The sequence below is a fragment of the Lepus europaeus genome, chromosome 1, assembly GCF_033115175.1.
Source record: "Lepus europaeus isolate LE1 chromosome 1, mLepTim1.pri, whole genome shotgun sequence".
NCBI classification, from domain to species: Eukaryota; Metazoa; Chordata; class Mammalia; order Lagomorpha; family Leporidae; genus Lepus; species Lepus europaeus.
Genome location: NC_084827.1, coordinates 141,335,994 through 141,356,901, shown reverse-complemented (window position 1 = coordinate 141,356,901; position 20,908 = coordinate 141,335,994). Strand labels below are relative to the sequence as shown.

At 40.1% G+C, this 20,908-nt stretch overlaps 1 protein-coding gene across 2 annotated transcripts in view; it reads left to right on the top strand.

Moving 5' to 3' along the window:
* The first annotated feature begins 736 nt into the window (after positions 1-736).
* The window catches only part of BOLL (boule homolog, RNA binding protein), a 69,813-nt gene continuing 49,641 nt past the window's right edge, over positions 737-20,908 (top strand). Inside the window, exons 1-5 of one of the 2 annotated variants that reach the window (XM_062201282.1) lie at positions 737-757; positions 4,062-4,205; positions 7,991-8,082; positions 9,846-9,900; positions 13,925-14,000. In XM_062201282.1, the coding sequence (XP_062057266.1) occupies positions 737-757; positions 4,062-4,205; positions 7,991-8,082; positions 9,846-9,900; positions 13,925-14,000 (388 nt within the window). Of the gene's footprint in view, positions 758-4,061; positions 4,206-7,990; positions 8,083-9,845; positions 9,901-13,924; positions 14,001-17,438; positions 17,452-20,908 lie in introns of those variants that run through there. The other variant, XM_062201292.1, reaches the window with a different exon arrangement.

Genomic DNA, 20,908 nt, shown 5'->3' with positions numbered 1-20,908 from the left:
ATCCTGTCGAAGTCGCCCGCGCCACCCCACCCGCCTGCCCCGCGGGAATGAGTGACAGCCACAACAGGTGCAGCGCGGCGTCCGCGACTCCTCGGGAGCCCCCGAGTTTAGCTCGTCAGGCCTCAGGGGTCAAAGTTTGAGTCTAGAAACAGCCTTCCTCGCCTTGCACAGGTTTTCGGGAGCTCCCCTTCAACAAGCTTCTTGCACCTTAGTAAAGCTTCGAGGTCACTTCAAACTCTGGAAACTCACCGGTCCCAAAGTGGAAGAGAAGGAAAGGCGTGCGGTGCATGGAGCTTTGCATGGTCGTTGGCGCAGTCCTCGCCAGCCACCTGAGAGCAGGCGAGAGCGGTCCCACAGCCGAGCCCGCGAGCCGCACACCCCACACCCGCCTGGACTTGCTGCGCGCTCTGCTGGAGACGTCCCGGCTGGGCGACAGCAGACACAGCCGAAACCCGCCCGCCCGCGCCCCACCGCGGCTTGCGGCGCCCGCCCGCACTGCGGTCCCGCGGCGACGCCTCCTGACCCTCCCCGCCCCCCAGGTGACAAGTTCAGGCCCCGGGTCCGAGCCTGCGCCCCCGGTTTCTGCCACGGCTGCCGGCTCCGCCAGGGGGAAGACAGTTCCAATCGTGAAACGTGGTGCTGCTCCCTGGGTGGGAAAGTGCTTTCAAACTTTAGAGTTCTGTTCCTTCGCCCCCCGCTCCCCTCCCCCCTTCCCCGGCTTTGAAGAACGGAGAAGATGGAGCCCGAGTGCGGGGCGGTGAGTATGGCGACCAGGGCCCCGGGCCCTGGGGTGGCGGGGAGGAGGAGCAACGTGAACCCCGTTTCCTCGGGGACTAGAAGGGCGAGAGTTCCAACCCCAAACACTCGCTATTTCGTTGGGAAGAAACGTGGCCGTGGTGTCCCGTCGAGCGCCGCCCGCCTTCGCGCCCCGTCGTATTGCGCTGTGCGGTCGGGAAGGCGCCCCCCGGCCACCCGGCCTGGCCTAGCCGCAGGCGGCCTGAGGGAACCCCGCAAACGGCCGGGAGGCGTCGGGGCGCCGTGCAGCCGGCGGCGTCCAGGCAGGTAAACCGCTTTCCCGCCGAAATTAGGTGCGGCCGCGTCTTTGACGCTCGCTCCGGCCCGGCTCCATGCTGCTGCTGCCCACGACCAGCTGTCAGGGCAGTCGACGCCTCGACACCTCGCCTGGCCAGTGGGGACCAAAGGGACTGAGAGGCCGGGGGCCGGGGGAGAACGCTTGTGGCCCACGTCGGACCTGGACACTCTAGGACCAGCCAGCACGGGGCGCACGCCCGAGCCAGTCAGAGCCGGGCGTGGCCGGGCGGGACCGGACGGGGCCGGACAGGGGCGGCGGGGCCGCTCAGGCCCGAAGCACCCGGGCAACGTGCTGCCTCGCCCCGCCCCGCGCCCCGCCGGCAGCCAATCGGAGCGCGCCACGCAAGGGCCGCGGCAGGCTGCGCACGCGGCGGCGGACGGCGGGCTCGGTGCCGTTGAGGGTTCCCGCCACTGCTGCTGGCGGGTTTGCGGGGCAAAATTTCTCGCTGGTTGGCTTTCTTTTCCCTCCCGCACTTTGGTGGGGAGGGGGTGGATCCTCGTGTCACTGGCCCGGTTCGCGATGACCCGAGAGAACCCGAGGACGTTGCCGCGGCCTTTTCCCCCAGCGCCTCCGCTTGCTGGCCTCGCAGGGGAAGGAGCTACGAGGCCGTGACTGCGACGGTTAGCCCGCCCTCACCCCGCGGTCCGGGTTTGCAGAGTAGAGGCCAGGGTTAGCGGTCGCTTCTCGAGGGGAGGCGGCAGTGAGGGCACGTTTTACTGAGCGGAAGACCCTCCTCGCCCCAAGGCCACCCTACCTCGGTGCTTCCCTTACGCTTGGAAAGTGATCGCCAGCGGAGTGTGAGGCGCTCTGTTGTTTAAGCCAAATGGAGCTCTAACCTTAAACAAGGAACAAAGCTCTTGCTTCTGCTTGAGCTGTTACTGCCAACATTATCAGCTATTTTCTAGGCTATTTTTTTCATGCTGTGTTCTCCAGGCCTCAGCCTGAGGTTCGACATACCGTGAGCGGGTCACTCCTAGAGAAATAATTTTATTGGTTTATGTGTTCTTTCAAAATATATTTATCGCGCATCTGCTGTGAAAGGTCACTGCTTTCAATGCTTGCTGATGATAAAGCGAGGCGAAAACTGCCCTCGTGACTGTTAATTACATTATAGCAGCAAGAAACAGATAATAAATGTAACGAGCATATCATGCGTTATAAAATAAGTGATAAGGAGAAAAATAAAGTATTTGGAACACGCAATAGAACAGGAGCCTTAGATTCTGGAGAATGAAGTGAATTGAGTATAAAAAGTTGATGTGTCTCTTTTCCCAGTGGGTATCCTTTCACTTCTCAAGATTAAAAATAAAGCACTCTGTTCACTTATATTCATTTCATCCTCTAAATGAAATAATATTGGAGTTTGTCTCTTAAACACAGTCGAGAATAAATGAGTTCATCCATTGAACTCTGTTTTTAGAATTAAGAATCTTTTGAAGACTAATTTTTTAATTTAGCAAATAGGTAAATTCTACAAGCTGTAAACAGTGGACAAAGAGACAGTGTTATATCTGCTAGAGCTGTTATATTATCTCTAGCAATACAGATCCAGTTGAAAAAATAGATCTAAGCATCCCAAAATCATGCATTCTGAGCACTGTGTCCTATGGAATAAAGTTACAAATAATCTCCAAGTGTCCAGAAAGGAAACTGTTAATTGAATTCCTATAACTGGAAGCTACAACATAGTAATTATTAAGTGTGGTGGCTTATCTGTGGTTTAAAAGAAAAATTTAAACTCCCAAGGTAGGGGATATACATGTGTTTGCTGCTTAACACTGGATAGTTAGAAGTCTGTTTAGTGTTCACAGGAGGCAAGTAAGTTCTTGAATCAGTTTCTCTTAAAAACTCTATGGCCAAGTCTTTTTTTTTTTTTTTTTTCAGTTGTACCTTAACAGTCTATTATAATCTCCCCATTGTGAAGAGGCATATTTTAATATACGTTTATTGAACTTTAAATTGGGTACTCTGACTTAGAATTGTTAACATCTGGACGGACGCATACTGAGCTCAATTCTTTGGTATAAAAATTTTATACTGATGAGATATAGTTACATAATTTTTTACAAAGTCCAATCTTGAAATTGACAATTACATTGAATATTTTTACTTTGAAGCCAAAAATGGTTAATCTGAATGTCAGCATTTATTAAGTTGTCTATGCCTTGTAGCCAAATAGCAACCGAAACACCCCTATAGTTCTATAAAGTTGAGTCTGTTGTTTTGAAAGAACAAGAAAGATACACTCCATGGGGGTCTTTCAGCCAGAGTGTGCTGGAAAGAACTTACAGGATTTGGGCTTCTGTTAAGCATTTTAGACAGTTCTTAAGAAAGAAGAGCTTTACTCAGGAATGCATGTTATCAAGAAATGGAAGTATTTCTGTGATTATGTTAATTCATATCAAAAAGGCAAGAAAAATCGGTCAAGGCCAAAACTAATTGATGTAAAAGGAGCAGTCACTCATATCAACCAGGATGGAAAGATGTTTGGCAGTGCTTTTATTTTTGTTAATGCTCAGACATGATTATGGGATTTTGGTTTTTTTTTTTCTTAATCCATCACAGTTGCGATGTGACCTTGTCTAATGTTGGTGTTCTGTTAACAAGAAAATACCATTGCCTTGCTATGAGTACCAGGCCAGCTCCTAACAATACTAGCACCTAGCTGGTTGTGTCAAGCCAGCTCCTGAAAGTTTGGAACCACTCTTCTGTTTCTCAAACTTCTTTAAAAGTTTGATGTTCCTCCTTAATAATTAAATAATATATTTGATAGTAATGCAACCATATTTAAATAATATTTAATAATATCTTCTTAAAAGTGGAGAAGATTCTGTTTCCTATATTTTTGTTGCCCCAAGTTCTAATTATGATCCTCATAATATTAGTGCCTAAATGACTCATACTTTTGAATTATCAGCCTGTATCAAGACTAAAAGTGCTGAAAGTTTAAAAAAGTTTTGTTTTACAGCAAACATCAAACCAGACGCAAACAGATTCATTATCTCCGTCCCCTAATCCTGTGTCACCTGTGCCTTTGAATAACCCAACAAGTGCCCCAAGATATGGAACAGTGATCCCTAATCGCATCTTTGTAGGAGGAATTGACTTTAAGGTACCCACTTATATATACAACATAGTACATTTTTTTCTTTAGAAATTATTTTCTCAGAAATTGTTCCTTTATGCAACTATTAAAAATAACATTTATGTAGTGACTCACTGGTTTCAAGTTGTCTTAATATAAAGAATCTTTTCAATAATTAGGTTAGATAAAACACATATAATTGTCCAGTTTCACATACAAAAAAATTGACACTAATTGACTTGCTGTAGGTCTGTAGCAACTTCGTGGTACAGTCAAACTAGTATCTCAGTTTTCTGATTCATACCTCCATGTTCTTCACATCCCCATATTTCACTAATTATACTTTCTTCCATTATGTTCCACTAGCTGAAATAATGGGTGATTATAATTCTCAAAAAAAACCCTCACGTTTAAAAAAGAAAGAAAAACTTTCTCCTTTATCCCAACCTTTATCTCAGGTTACTGAGTGACCACCTAAACGTCCATCTTTTGCAAATTACTTTCTGTGATAGCTCTTAAATTTGATAACCAAAAAAGACCTGTGTCATGGTCAGAATAAAGCATCTCAGTAATATATTTAAATCATGTAATCAGCCATTAAAGTCTTTCAGAGAGGCAATTTGTGAGATGATTTATAGTGCTCCCCAAATAGAAGGTAGGAGTAAAAATCTAAAAGAAAGGCAAGCATGAATATTTTAAATTAAATACCCTTACTTCCAAATGGAAACATGGAAGGATTTCCAAGCTTTCATATTTCAGAGAAATTACCATTGAAATTATACAGATAGATTTCTTTTTTTAACCAAAAACGTCCCATCCCATTAGATATTTGACATATATAACTCACTATTTGTGATAATCAGTCTATCATAATTTGAATAGGATGACTATTCTCCTGCTTAATAGAAATGTTGCACTAAGTATATTTGCAAAAATAGTAGACCTTAGCAAGTACATTGTTTCACTAAAAAACTATTTCTTATAAAATGTTTACTTTTAAAAAGATTTTTAGTGTCTGTGGAAAATATTAATGGCTGACCAGAAGTAGTCAATTTGGATATTCTTATTCAGAATTAATTTATCTTACAATATCTTAGTATATTTTAAAATAAATCATCAATAAATATAAACATTTGAACAGTCAGTTATTCCAGATTCCCAAAGCCCATCAGCTACAATAAGAACTTTGAAAGCCATTGATCAAAAGGAGGTTTATACTCAAAGCAAATGAAAATCTATGTCACCATGAAGGCAAAGACGATGTAACCATGACAGATGTTACCAGAAGCTGGAAACAGCAAGAAAGAGATTATCTAGATACTGGATGGAGTATAGACCACCCTGCATTTCAGCTTGAGCCAGAGAAACTGATTTCACTTTCATTCTTCAAATGGTGACAATAAACATTTTCTTTTTTTTTTTTTTTTAAAGTTTGTGATCATTTTTGACAGTAACAATAGATAACCAGATTCTCTTGTTCCTTGAATCCTGGAGGTGACTGAAATTTCATGAATCAAATGAGCACAGTCTCTGGTGATAGAAGTCAAAAGACTGATCATATCTGGGAACGCTGACAGAAACTTGCTAATAAGGTCAACAATATATTGGTCAGTTAGCTCCCTGATCACATATAAGTATTAATACATGAGAATTATTTCCTTTTAATCATCGTTATTGGAATATAAACAATGTGGCATACCTTTAGAAGCCATTTTTTAAGTCTGGATGGAGTGGGATTTTTTTTTGGTTGGTTTGTTTTGCTTTGTTTTCACTTTTCCAGTGTTTCTAATCACTAATGCCTCAATAAATTCCTTTCTTCTAAAGCTAAAAAAAAAAAGCCATTGGTAAAATGTAACCATAGTTTTAAAATAACTACTAGGATTCCCTACTTTATATTTATACCTTTTTCAACACCATAGATAAATGCCAGCAAGGAAATAGTTTATCGTAATAGCAAGCAAACTTTGACATTTTAAACCTTGTATTTTTAGAAACCTACAGACTATTGCTCTTAATGTTTAATCATCTTGAATCCTGTCTCCTTGCAGAACTGCAAAATTGAGCTAATGAATCTTCTATAAGACAATATTTGAGTTGTCTTCAGATCCCTAATAGTATTCCTTTTATAGTACAAATTCTATTTTATCTTTATCAAATAGAAAGTATTCACTTATTCCAGGTTAACTCAGTATTTGTCGTCATCCAGTTTAGCAGACTTGATGTTACTATCTTAAAAACCAATAGTTTAGATAAGTAATGAAGTAGCAGCTGAACTCAAAAGGCTATGCTGTAAGCCATGTCTTACCTAGAAATGATTTTTCTATGGAAATTTTAAGTTATTCTTAGAGGCAAACAGTTACAGCTGAACCAGAAAATGACACTGCAGTTAATTTAGTGTGAATACTCTGGGAAAAGTTGATGACCTGTCATCAGACGATTTCAATTAAAACCATATTTTTAGATCTTATCCATTTCAAGTCTAATTATGATACTAGTATTTATTCTGAGTATCATCATGATACCTATACTTGGCTGAAATGTACATTGGATACAAATAAAGTAATAATTTATCGATTTGAGAGGCAGACACACATAGACAGAGGGAGCTGCTATCCACTGATTCACTTCCCAAATGCCCCTAACAGCAAGGGCTGAGCCAAGCCAGAGCCAGGAGCCAGGAATTCAATTTAGGTCTTGCACATAAGTGGCAGAGTCCCAACTACTTGAGTCATCAACCTGCTGCCTCCAAGCATGCACATTAGCAGGAAGCTAAAATTGAGAGTGGAGTCAGGACATGAACTTAAACTCTCCAGTATGGGATGCAAGTGTCCCAACCTGTGGCTTAAGCACTAGATCAAGCACCTGTACCAGTATCTAGTAACTTTAAGTCCTGTAATCACTGTTGTTACTACAATGAGTTCAAGCATTTTCAGAAGTATTTTCCTTTCCTAAAACCTGACTCATCCTAGAGACTGTGCTGATTAAAATAGAGTGAGAAGGAGCCAGCTCTGTGGAGTAACAGGTAAAGCCGCTGCCTGCAGTGCCGGCATCCCATATGGGTGCCGGTTCGAGTCCTGGCTGCTCCACTTCTGATCCGGCTCTCTGCTATGGCCTGGGAAAGCAGTAGAAGATGGCCCAAGTCCTTGGGCCCCTACACCTGTGTGGGAGATCCGGAAAAAGCTTCTGGCTCCTGGCTTCGGATTGGCACAGCTCTGGCCGTTGCAGCCATCTGGGGAGTAAACGAGCGGATGGAAGACCTCTCTCTCTCTCTCTCTCTCTCTCTCTCTCTCTCTCTCTGACTCTCCTTCTTTCTCTATATAACTCTGACTTTCAAGTGAATAAATAAATCTTTTAAAAAATAAAATAAAATACTAAAAGAACAACAAAAAAGAGAAGTATAGACCAACATAACATAGTTTCCCCTGCTGTGACTGTTGGCCTTTCTGAGCCATAAGAGCCAATAGTAATATACCTTTACTATGGTCATAACATGTCTAATCCAAGTTTAAAAAAAAATGGCAACTAGAGAACAAGAATAACTTAAATATTCTCTTAAATAGTAAATTTTCCTTGTCATTTAAAACAATTCAGTTTAAAATTTTTATTTATATAAAATAGTGTAACCACCTATCTATTGCATAAAGCAAGGTACATATATTGATTTTAATAGCTTCATGGCTTCATGTGCTATTTTGGTGATAATTGACATTTGTTATATATATTTACAACTTCTATCTACAAAATATACATAAGTTGTTTTGTCTCTTATCAGTCAATTAAAATGTTTTAATGTTTTCTTTTTATGCTATTAGACAAATGAAAATGATTTAAGAAAATTTTTTTCCCAGTATGGGTCTGTAAAAGAAGTGAAGATTGTAAATGACAGAGCTGGAGTGTCTAAAGGGTTAGTATCACTACAGATAGTATAAAGAATTTCTATTGGAATACAGGATTTGTATGCTAATTAACTGTGGTTCTATTTTTAAAAGAATTTCAAGCCCTCTTCTTTCCTCCTACCTTTGATCTTCTATTGTTCTCGAGACAATAAGGGATTGCACAGAGGGGAGACTGTAATATTCTTTATTTTGTTAGGAAGTTATTCTTTCATGGGCCGGGGACCCGTTCAGTGTTAGGCTGCAAGCATTTAATCTTGAAATATCAAACAGTTGCAAAAGAACTGGAAACTAAAGGGTTCCAATGCTTTAGAAATTGTATCCCTGCTTTAGAATATAAAGAGCTTTTTGAGAAAACAGTTAACCCCAAGGAGACCTAATTAAGAGACAAATATATATAAGAACTGTAATAAGAATTATTTTAAATTGTCATAGCAAAGGGAATGAAAATTGAAAAGAAAGCAGTACACCATCAAGAATGTGTAGATTTATTTCAGTGTATAGAAAAGCCAGATTTCAGAGAGGAAAGAAGTAGTTTTGATAACTGTACTCATATAACGAGTCTGCAAAGTTAAAAGAAAAGTAGGTAAATCAGTGGAAATCAATGGAGGATTTGTTTTTTTCCAGGAGAGGAAAAACATACATATTAGCAGGTTACGAGAAGGGACCAATGAGGTGTCAGTGTCAGTAGAAACTATTAGAGAGAAAAGGCATTTAAATATAACAGTGAATACTTTGGAAAAAGATGAGACCCTAGAAAGAAGTTATTTTTAAACAGATGAAATACTTTCTCAGAATGTGGAACAATGTTAAGATGAAGTGATATTGTACCTCTTTTGTTTGGCTAAAAAAATTGTAATGTTTTGGTAGTATCTACTTTTTAATTATTCAGAAACACACATGGAAATATAAACTGCATTTTAATGCCTTTTCCACTGGGTGGTGTGTGTGTTCTACCAAATATTTAGTGTAAAACTAATTTCTTAACTCTTGGTTATGTTTGGGCAAACAAAGAGAACTTCTTTTGTTAAAAGGAAATTTTATATATGATACAGTAATTATGAATTGAAAAAAATAGTAGTAATGATATTTAGCATTGCTCAAAAGAGTTATCTAATTAGAAATATATGAAAAATAAATAGAAATATATGCTTTGGTAAATTTTTGTTTTTTCTCTACTTGTTGGATTTTTGAACATGTTATATATCATGTATTTGTATTTTTATCTTGAACACTGTATGACTGGTACTTGAAAGTAACAATCAAATGAAAAGCTGTTATAAAATTGGAGTTGTACATGTTTTTAATTGATATTGTTTAGGAAATATACTAATACACTAATACATTATCAGTTTGTATGTGTTAGTAATAAATAATGCAGTTCTGTAGTAATTTACCAATTTAAGTAATACTGTGTTAAAAATTTAAATCTTTTCCTCTATTTTGGTTCCTTCACTTAAGCCAAACATGTTATTTTAAAGGAGATTATTGCTCTGAATTTCTCGTGCCTTCCTACCTTACATTATAACTTAGGGCTGAAGTGATTGCAGATCTCTGGTTTGTTTTCTTTTTCTTTTTTTTTTTTTTAGTCCTACACTTAGAAGAGGTGACAGTTTTAAGCTGTGAATAATTCTTCTATGATTGCTGTGCTGGTGCAGCATAGAAAGATGTTTATACCACAGTGGCCCATTCTTTTAAAAAATTATTTTAATTTCAACCTAACTAATGTAATGTTCTGATAAAATAATTAATAATAATTAATGCATTTATTTAGGTATGGTTTCGTCACTTTTGAAACACAAGAAGACGCACAAAAAATTTTACAAGAGGTAAGATCTTCACTTTTGGAATTTCTTTTTTTTTGGAACTTCTTTATTTAAAACTAAACCTTTAAGGTGTTTATTTTTATATTAGAGTTCAAGTCTAATGATCAGTTGCTAAAAATCTTTCTTTTTTTCTTTCTTTCTTTCTTTCTTTCTTTCTTTCTTGACAGGCAGAGTGGACAGTGAGAGAGAGAGACAAAGGTCTTCCTTTTCCGTTGGTTCACCCCCCAATTTATTTGCATCTTAAGGTTGATATTGGGGCCAGAATTCTGCCACAGTGGGTTAAATCCCTTCTTGGTACACTCACATCTCATATCAGAGTGCAAGTTTGAGTCCTAGCTACTCTGCCTCCAATCCTTCATGCTTCTACACCTGGGAAGTACTGGGGCCCCTGCCATTCATGTTCCCTGTGGGAAATCAGGATAGAGTTTCTGGCTCCTGGATTCAGCCTGACCTTGACCTGGCTATTGCAGCCTTTGGAGAATGAACCAGTGGATGGAAAACTAACGTACTTTCTGTCTGTCTCTGTCTCTCTCTGTCTGTCTCTCTCTCTGTCTCTCTCTCTCTCTCTCTGTTTTCCTCTCCTTTTCTCCCTCTCCCCTGTACTTCCTCCCTACCCCCCTTCTCCATCTCCCTCTCAGTTATTCTGCCTTTCAAATAAATAAACAAATATTTATGAAAGAAAAAAAAAAAGATTGGCATTTCTCTCCAAGAAAAAAATCTACAGAATGCCAAATCATTGCTTTAGTAGGGCTGTGGAGTTTGTAATATAATTTTTCCCTTTATTTTGCTTTTAAACTAAGAACTTAGGGATTTACAAGGGTGCTTCAAAAAGTTCACAGAAAATGTGCATTATCTACTCTTTAATTTTCGTTTATTAATTTGAAAGGCAGAGATTTCTCATCCACTGGTTTGCTCCCCAAATACTCACAACAGCTGGGGCTGGGCCAGGCTAAAGCCAGAAGCCAGGAACTCAATCCAGATACCCATTGGACTGCAGGGACCTAACTACCTAAGCCTTCACCTACTGCCTCTTATGGTGTATATCAGCAGGAAGCTGAAATCAGGAGCAAAACCAAGACTTGAACCCAGGTATTCAGATATGGGATCTGGGCATCCAAAGTAGCATCTTAACCACTACACCAAATACCCACCCCTGTATTATCTTTTTTTTTTTTTTTTACAGGCAGAGTGGACAGTGAGAGAGAGAGACAGAGAGAAAGGTCTTCCTTTGCCTCTGGTTCACCCCCCAATGGCCGCCGCGGCCGGCGCACTGCGGCCGGTGCACCGCGCTGATCCGAAGGCAGGAGCCAGGTGCTTCTCCTGGTCTCCCATGGGGTGCAGGGCCCAAGCACTTGGGCCATCCTCCACTGCACTCCCGAGCCATAGCAGAGAGCTGGCCTGGAAGAGGGGCAACCGGGACAGAATCCGGCGCCCCGACCTGGACTAGAACTCAGTATGCCAGCGCCGCTAGGCAGAGGATTAGCCTGTTGAGCCACGGTGCCGGCCTGCATTATCTTTTAATTGCATTTTCCATGAACTTTTCAAAGTACCCTGGTATCTTTTGTGAAGTGTTAATAGCATTTTGAATTCCTAAAAAAACACTGTAAATATGAATTCCTAGAATGCAATTACCTAAAATTATTTCCCTCTCACAAAAAACTTTATGTGTATATATATATATATATATATGTATGTATATGTGTGTGTGTGTGTATATATATATATATATATATATATATAAGATTTCATTTATTTGAGAGGTAGAGTCACAGACAGAGATGAGGGGAGACAGAGAGAAAGATCTTCCATATGCTGGTTCAATCCTCAAATGGCCACAAAGGCCAGAGCTGTGCCGATCCAAAGCCAGGAGCCAGGAGCTTCTTCTGGGTCTCCCATGGGGGTGCAGGAGCCCAAACACTTGGGCCATTTCTACTGCTTTCCCAGGCCATAAGCAGAGAGCTGGACATACTCATAGAAGTAAGTGCAACAATAATTCAGGGCCAGCATTGTAGCATAGAGGGTAAAGCCACTGCCTGCAGTGCTGGCATCCCATATCGGACCCGGTTCATAGCCCGGCTACTCCACTTCAGATTTGGCTCTCTGCTATGGCCTGGGAAAGCAGTAGATGGCCCAAGTCATTAGGCCCTGCACCTATGTGGGACACTCAGAGGAAGCTACAGGCTCCTGGCTTTGAATCGGCCCAGCTCTGGCCTTTGCAGCCATTTGGGGAATCAACCAATGGGTGGAAGACTTTCTCTTTCTCTCTCTCTCTCCACCTTTCTGTAACTCTGACTTTCAAATAAATCTTTTTTTTTTTTTTAAAGAAAGACAACTAAGAGCACTGAAGCCATTATCTATAGGTAGGGAACTATAAAAAAATAATTCAAGTATTCCTCCTACTATTTATGCAAAGCACCACAAGGCCACAAAGATGGAAAAGTCACATGTTATGATCCCTAGAACTCATAAGCTAGTAGATCAACATTGAGTTTTAGTTACTTAATCTGCTGCTAGTTTCATAATGTAGTTAAATTTCTGAAGAAGTTAATGGATTTTTGAAAGCAGTACCAATTGAAAAAGGCTTTCTTTCTCTAATGGTTAAAAATCCTACATTTATCACATACTTAATAGTTACATAGAGTGAAATTTGCATTTTAACTTTTTATTTTGTTCTATAATATCACTTTTCTGCTTCACAAATTTAAAAACTTTATGGCTTTATAATTTTTCAAGGTACAGCGATTACAGTATTTTTTTAAAGATTTATTTTAATTGAAAGAGCTACAGAGAGGCACATGCAGAGAGAGACAGACAGACAGACAGAGCGGGGAGGGAGAAGAAATCTTCCATCCACTGGTTCACTCCCCAAATGGCCACAATGGCCAAAGTCAGGAGTCAAGAACTTCTTCCAGTTCTTACAAGTGGGTACAGAGGCTCAAGCACTTGGGCCATCTTCTACTGCTTTCCCAGGTCATAAGCAGAGAGCTGGACCACAAGAGGAGCAGTCGGACATGAACTAGCACCCATATGGGATGCTGGCACCTGGAGGCAGAGGCTTAGCCTACTATGCCACCACTCTGGCCACAAAAACTTTATAAATTTATAAACTAAGGGCATTCATAGAAATCTATAGTCTGTAGTTCAGTGTAATAACTTTAAGTTGTGAAAATTGTAACAATTTTTCTCAAAGTAGAATTAGAATTACATATTATTAAAATCATATACATCTGATTCTTGTTATGTGTAACAGTTATGGAGTTGCCACAAATACTGAATTAGTAAATACTGAGCTTTTCCTAGAGAAAATACAGATGAGGTTCTCAGAACCATTGCTCACAACACTGGCATTAACTGTCATTAATACATAATCCTGTGTGTGTTTCTATTTAAAGATACCATATTTAATAGATTGTTGATTCATTAACATTGAATTCACCACCAACAGCACTAATTCCTAAATTAAGCTTGTCTAACACATATTTTTTTCCATAAGGCACATGACAGTCTTGTGCTTAGGAGTACAAGCCAGCATTTCATCTATATACTTGGGGGCCATTTTAAATGGCAAAAGCCCCCCCCAAAAAAAAAGTGTGAAAAATGTGCCAATAAACAGAGCTTGAAGAGGACACATTTTCAGTATAAAAGCTGAAATGGAAAGAGCATAGCTTCCTTCACCTCAGCCTGGAATGTGCAGGTCAGCCTACTCACATGTTTGACCACTCTGCACATGTCTTCTAGTAGCCTCAAAAATGAGTATTGATTTTGGAGTTACAAATAAGTTTTAGTGAATAGAAAAATTCACAAATGCAAAATCCATGAATAATGAGGATTGACTGTATTAAAAATGAGAGCATTGGAATCAAGATTCAGAGCTAGATCTGTTTGAATTCAGAGTTGGCTCTTTTCATTAGGCATTATATCTTTCAAAGAACACTATTGTCTGAATGTTAAAAATTTTCTCCCTAGGTTTCCTTATTGGTTTTATAAATAATAGTCCTAAGATAATTTATTTTTTTCTTTACTTTAGGCTGAAAAACTTAATTACAAGGATAAAAAACTGAACATTGGTCCAGCAATAAGAAAACAACAAGTAGGGATCCCTCGTATGTATTGAGAACCAATGTATTTTTCAATATTTTTGCATTGTTCTTTTTTGAAATACTAGATTTTTATAGAACTTTATTAAAATATCATGTTTCTATCATTTAATATAGTTATTTTATCCAGTTTGCTGGTCAAATTAATATGAGGGGCCTTCATGGAAAATATGATGTGTACCAAGAAGTAACTGCATGAACATCAAAATTTTTTGCATTAACATAAATTTAATGTTTCAATTCAGTTTTCCCGTGAGCTTTTTGAAGTATCCTCATATTTCATATTACAAAATTATATATCATAGGGGTTTTGCCTAGGGAAAAATTTACACAATAATGCTTAAGTATATTTCATACAGTTATATCTTTGAAGCAAAAGTATTTTCTGATTAAAATATCATGAAAATTATTAGTCATTTAAAATTACTATTTAGAAAATTTTCTAATCAGAAAAATTATTTAAAATTAAAGTACAAATGATGAAAGTTAAAATAATAGAAATAATATCAGAACTTGCTGCATTACCATGTATTGTAACCCAAACACATGTGTCATAATTATCAAAGGGAACAATCCCTAAAGTTTTAAGCTTTACTTTCGGTAATGCTTTCAATTCTGTTCCTTTCTAAGTCTTCCCATTTATTAAATTGGACAATTTTATAGTTAATGTTTTCTCTATAGTTATTAAAATATTTAATGAAGTCTTTGGCTAGAAGGAAATACCTCATATAAAATTAATAACTAACTTTTTACTTTTCCTTAACCTCATCCCAGTATCTTCTGGGATATGTAAAACATTAGCTAGTTATTAAATCTTTTAATAAATTAATAAATTGTGCTCACTTGGATTGTTCTGCCTTTAGCTTAGAAGTTAACAGATACTGTTTATTTTTAAGTGGGTGTTTTTTAATTTAGTAGCTAACCAAAGTATCCCCAGTAGGTTAATACAAAGTAGGATATATTTAATATGATAGAATGCTGAGTATTTTCAGATTACTCTTGTTAATTAAATGGTTAAGCTGTAATATGTAGTAATGGTTCTTTAGCCCATTATCACCAACGGTAGGTACTAAGTAATAATGTTCATATTATGAACCACTAGTTACTAAAATAGAATATAAATCATTACTATGCTAAATGCTTCAAAAATACAAATAGTTTTTAACAACTATTCAATGCAGGAGTCAGTGTTATAGATTTTTATTTATTTCATTTAATTTTTGCAGCAACCTGTAATATATTATTAGCTCTACTTTTACAAAGGTAACATTCAGTCTTAGAAAGGCAAAGTCTTTGTTTGAACAGTGTTCCTACTGAAATACTCATAAAGGTAAAGGAGAGTTCATCTGGGCATGCTATGTCAACCCAAAGCAGCATATTAGAATTGCAAAATATTTTTAAAGTCTCAAGGTTATGTAAAAACTTCATGCACATTTGCATTCTGTTCCATAATATCATGTTGTTTTTCGAATATGAAAATATTTTTCCAAAAGCAATTGTTTGAATAAAAGTGCTTCAATGGGAAAATCACTATGTTCAGCTAGTACCTTTTCTTTCTTTCATTTTTAAGATTTCTTTATTTATTTGAGTACATGTCCCATAATTTCTTTATCCAGTCTACTGTTGATGGGCATTTGGGTTGGTTCCAGGTCTTAGCTATTGTGAATTGAGCTGCAATAAACATTAATGTGCAGATGGCTTTCTTATTAGCCAAATTAATTTCCTTTGGGTAAATTCCAAGGAGTGGGATGGCTGGGTTGTATGGTAGGGTTATGTTCAGGTTTCTGAGGAATCTCCAGACAGACTTCCATAGTGGCTTAACCAGTTTGCATTCCCACCAACAGTGGGTTAGTGTCCCTTTTTCCCCACATCCTCTCCAGCATCTGTTGTTGGTAGATTTCTGAATATTTATTTGAAAGAGTGACAGAGAGAAAGGAAGAGACAGAGAGATCTTCTGTGTACTGATTCACTCCCCTGATGGCCACGAAGCTAGGAACCAGAAGCTTCTTCCAGGTCTCCCATGTGGATGACAGGCCCGAACACTTGGTCCATCTTCCACTACTTTTCTCAGGCCATTAGCAGGGAGATGGATCAGAGTTGAACAACTGGAACTCAAACAAGTGCCCATATGGGATGCTGGTGTAACAGGAGGAGACTTTACTCACTGTCACAATACAACCCCCCCTCCAGCCAGTAGCTTTTCATATCTCCTGGAATACCATCCCATAACCAGTTTGAGAAGTGTGTAGTTAAATAACTTAACATGAGCCTTCAAACGCAAGATTGTTTGAATCCAAAGTTCTTTTCCCTTTTCTGCAAAAAAAAAAAATGTTAAACATATATTTATAAAATAAAAGCAGTTCTTAACATTTTTGTCTCAAATCTGTCCCTTCTTTCCATTGCCAACACCAGCCCAGCTACCCACTTGGCTTACCTTGGTTACTAGAAAATTGTTAGAACTGTCCTCTCTGAAAACAATATTGCTGCCTTCCAATCCATCATTTAAAAGACAACTGGAGTGATCTTTCAGAAGTGTACATCTTATTCATAGCATATTTTGAGCTATTCTTTTTTCTTTTCATGCTTTAGCTGGCTAGCCTTCTCTTAGTTCCAGAGCATAACCACACCTCAGGACTCTCTGATTCACTGTTTCCTTTCCATAGAATGCTTTTTATCATCACATTCATTCTTTTTTAAAAAAAAAAAATTTATTTTATTTATTCGAATGACAGAGTTACAGAGAGAGGTGGAGACAGAGAGAAGTTTTCTATCTCCTGGTTCACTCCCCAAGTGGCTGCAATGGCTGGAGCTGAGCCATCCTAAGCCAGGATCCAGGAGCTTCTTCCGGGTCTCCCACTTTTGGTACAGCAGCTTAAGGACTTGGGCCATCCTCTACTGCTTCCCCAGGCACATTAGCAGGGAGCTGGATCAGAAGTGGAGCAGCCAGGGTCAGTGCTATGGCGTAGCGGGTAAAGCCGCCTCCTGCAGTGTTGGCATCCCGTATAGGCGCCGGTTCAAGATTCAGCTGTGCCACTTCTGATCCACCTCTCTGCTATGGCCTAGGAAACCAGTAGAAGATGGCCCAAGTCCTTGGGCTCCTGCAAATCACGTGGGGGACCCAAAAGAAGCTCCTGGCTCCTGGCTCCTGGCTTTGGATCAGCACAGCTTCAGCCATTGCGGCCAACTGGGGAGTGAACCAGCAGATGGAAGACATCTCTCTTTCTGCCTCTTCTCTCTGTGTGTGTAACTCTGACTTTCAAATAAATAAATAAATCTTAAGAAAAAAAAAAAAAGAAATGAAGCAGCTGGGACTCGAACCAGCGCCCATATGCCCATACGGGATGCCAGCGCTGCAGGCTGGGGCTTTAACCTGCTGTACCACAGCACAGCCCCCCACCCCCAATTAATTATTTAAAGCACAGACCAAATATTTCCAGTACAGACATTTGGCCTAAAGGTTAAGACATCCACATCCCATTTTGGAGTGCCTGGGTTCAAATCCCAGTTCAGCTCCCAATTCCAGCATTCCTGCTAATGTAGAGCCTGGGAGGCAGCAAGTGATGGCTCAAATGACTAAATTCATGTTACCCACGTAGGAGACGTGGGTTGCATTCCAACTCTTGGCATGAGCCAAGCCCAGGTATTTCAGGAGTGAACCAGTGGATAACAGCTTGGTTTCTCTCTCTCTCTCTCCTTCTCAATTAAAAAATAATGCTTTCTTCTCAAACATTCCATATAGTAAAGGGAGATTAGTAAGTATATGGCTATATATAAATAATTGAAATGTTCAGTATGACAACCTGTATTACCTCTTCATGTCTTCATCAAAATTGTACTTAATGTGTTGCTTATGTGATTAGCTAATGACTGTATCTTCCCTACTGGAACATAATTTCTACAGGGATAGAGACTAGACTATGTCCATTGTTTTTTATTTTTCACCATATCACCAAGGCCTAGTTTAATGACTTAGAATAGTATGCAATCAAAATTTATTTATCACAGATAAATCATGGTTCATTCATGATCCATGGTCTATCTGTTGAATCAATGTGGAGGAGGGGGGGAGAACCCGTGAACCTCTTGAATTGACTATGTATGTATATTTTTGAGAAAAAAAAAAGTCCATGGATTTCTTTATATTCTCAAAAGAATCTAATTAAAAACCGCTAAAATATATAGTAAAAATGCTAGATCATCAAACACAGTGAAAAGTAATATTGCCTCTTTTAAAGTGATAAGCTAGGGCTGCATTGTGGCTTTGCAGGTTAAGCCACCACTGGAGACACCTGCGTCCCACATCAGGGTTCCTGATTCCAGTCTCAGCTACTCCACTTCCAATACAGCTCCTTACTAATGCACCTGGGGGGGGGGGGGGCAGCAGATGATGGCTCATGTAGTTGGGCTCCTGCCGCCCACATAGGAGACTCCAGTGGAGTTCCTGGCTCCTGGCTTCACTTCAGCCTGATTCAGCCTTGGCTGTTGTAGACATTTGGGAAGTGAATCAGCAGATAGAAGACCTCTCTCCCTCCGTATCTCTTGTGTATGTCTATGTGTTTGTGTGTGTATATCTTTGTCAGTCTGCTTTTCAAATAAATATTTTTCTAAAAAGATATATTTATTTCTTTTAAAGGCATAGTTACAGAGAGAAGGGGAGAGACAAGGAGAGAGAGAGAGATCTTTCATCCACTGGTTTATTCCCAAATGGCTGCAGCAGTTAGGGCTGGACCAGGCCAAAGCCAGGAACCAGGAGCTCCTTCTGGGTCTCCCATGTGGGTGCAGGGGCCCAAGCACTCGAGCCATCCTCTTCTACCTTCTCAAGCTCAATAGCAGTGAGCTATAACAGAAATAGAAAAGCTGGAACTCAAACTGGCACCTGTATGGGATGCTGCCATTGGAGACAGCAGGCAGCAGCTTTACTTGCTATGTCACAACGCCAGCCCCATCTTTTTTATTTATTTTTTATTTATTTGACAGATAGAGTTAGAGAGAGAGAGAGAGAGAGAGAGAGAGAGAGAGAGAGAGAGAGAAAGGTCTTCCTACTGTTGGTTCACCCCCCCAAATGGCTGGACTGGAAGAGGAGCAACCGGGACCAGAACCCGGCGCCCATATGGGATGCCGGCGCCACAGGTGGAGGATTAACCTAGTGAACCACAATGCCGGCCCACAGCCCCATCTTTTTAAAAATAAAATAAAGGGAAATCTGGATGAAGTTCCTGGCTCCTGGCTTTGGCCTGGCCCAGCCCCGTCTCTCTCTCCCTCTCTGTGTAACTCTGATTTTCAAATAAATAAATAAATCTTAAAAATATATATATATATATAGGCCGGCGCCGCGGCTCACTAGGCTAATCCTCCGCCTTGCAGCGCCGGCACACTGGGTTCTAGTCCCGGTCGGGGCACTGATCCTGTCCCGGTTGCCCCTCTTCCAGGCCAGCTCTCTGCTGTGGCCAGGGAGTGCAGTGGAGGATGGCCCAAGTACTTGGGCTCTGCACCCCATGGGAGACCAGGAGAAGCACCTGGCTCCTGCCATCGGATCAGCGCGGTGCACTGGCTGCAGCACGCCTACCGCAGCGGCCATTGGAGGGTGAACCAACGGCCAAGGAAGACCTTTCTTTCTGTCTCTCCGTCCACTCTGCCTGTCAAAAAATAAATAAATAAAGTGATAGTCCAGTACTGCTTAAAATTTGTAGATAACATCTGTTCACGTGGGAACTGTCAAAATCAAAATTTTTAAAGATATATTTATTTGAAAGGCAGAGTTACAGAGAGATGGGGAGAAAGAGAGATAGATCTTCCATCCACTGGCCCACTCCCCAAATGGCCACATTGGCAGGAGCTGGGCAGATTCGAAGCCAGGAGCCAGGAGCTTCCTCCTTGTCTCCCACATGGGTAAAGGGGCCCAAGGATTTGGGCCATCCTCCATTGCCTTCCCAGGCACATTATCAGGAAGCTGGATTGGAAGTGGAGTAGCAGTAACACAAACTGGTGCCCATATGGGATGCTAGCATTAGAGACAGCAGCTTTACCTGCTATGTGCCAACATGGGCCCCAATAATCAAAATTCTTAAACTCTACCCCAGACTAAATGAATCAAGATCTCTGAAGATGGGTCTGTGTAATTTTTATTTTTGGAAGCTAGAGGATTATAATGTATGTTAAATTTTGAGAAGCACTGGTATTGTGAAAGGAGCTTTGTCAGTTCTTGTAATTTATATAGCTTTGCTGGTGAAGTTCTTAATCAAATTTGGCTCATGTAACTTTTAAAGTACCCATGACACAAAAAGAAGTTATTTGATTATTTCCATGTAACTTGGCCTGAGAAAAGAGAAGAGGACCCCAAAGTAGCCACTTGTGATCATGTTTGCAATAGCAGCAATTGCAGCAAAAGAAGACCAGAGAATAAAAGAGAGATAAAAGAGAGCCATAGCATGGATGAATGCTTGCTAATTGTAGACCTAAAGAATTAGTGATACGGAATGACTTTAGAATCTTTTTCAACTTCATTGCCTCCATCATCTCTGAACTTTTAAAAATCAAAGGTATAATGAACACACAGTACCAAAGAGGTACTTGTACCACAATGTTCATAGCAGCACTGTTCACAATACTAAAATATGGAATCAAGGTGACTGTCATCAGATGAATAAAGAAAATATGGTATTTATACAATGGAATTTATTCAGCTATTTAAAAAGAATGAAATTCTATCATTTGCATCAAAATGGTTGCAATTGGAGGGTATCATGTTGAGTGAAATAAGCCGACACAAAAATACTGCAAGTTCTCCTTTACATGTGGAAGCTTAAAATTGTTTTTAAAATTAAGAACAGGGGCCGGCGCCGCGGCTCACTAGGCTAATCCTCCGCCTTGCGGCGCCGGCACACCGGGATCTAGTCCCGGTCGGGGCACCGATC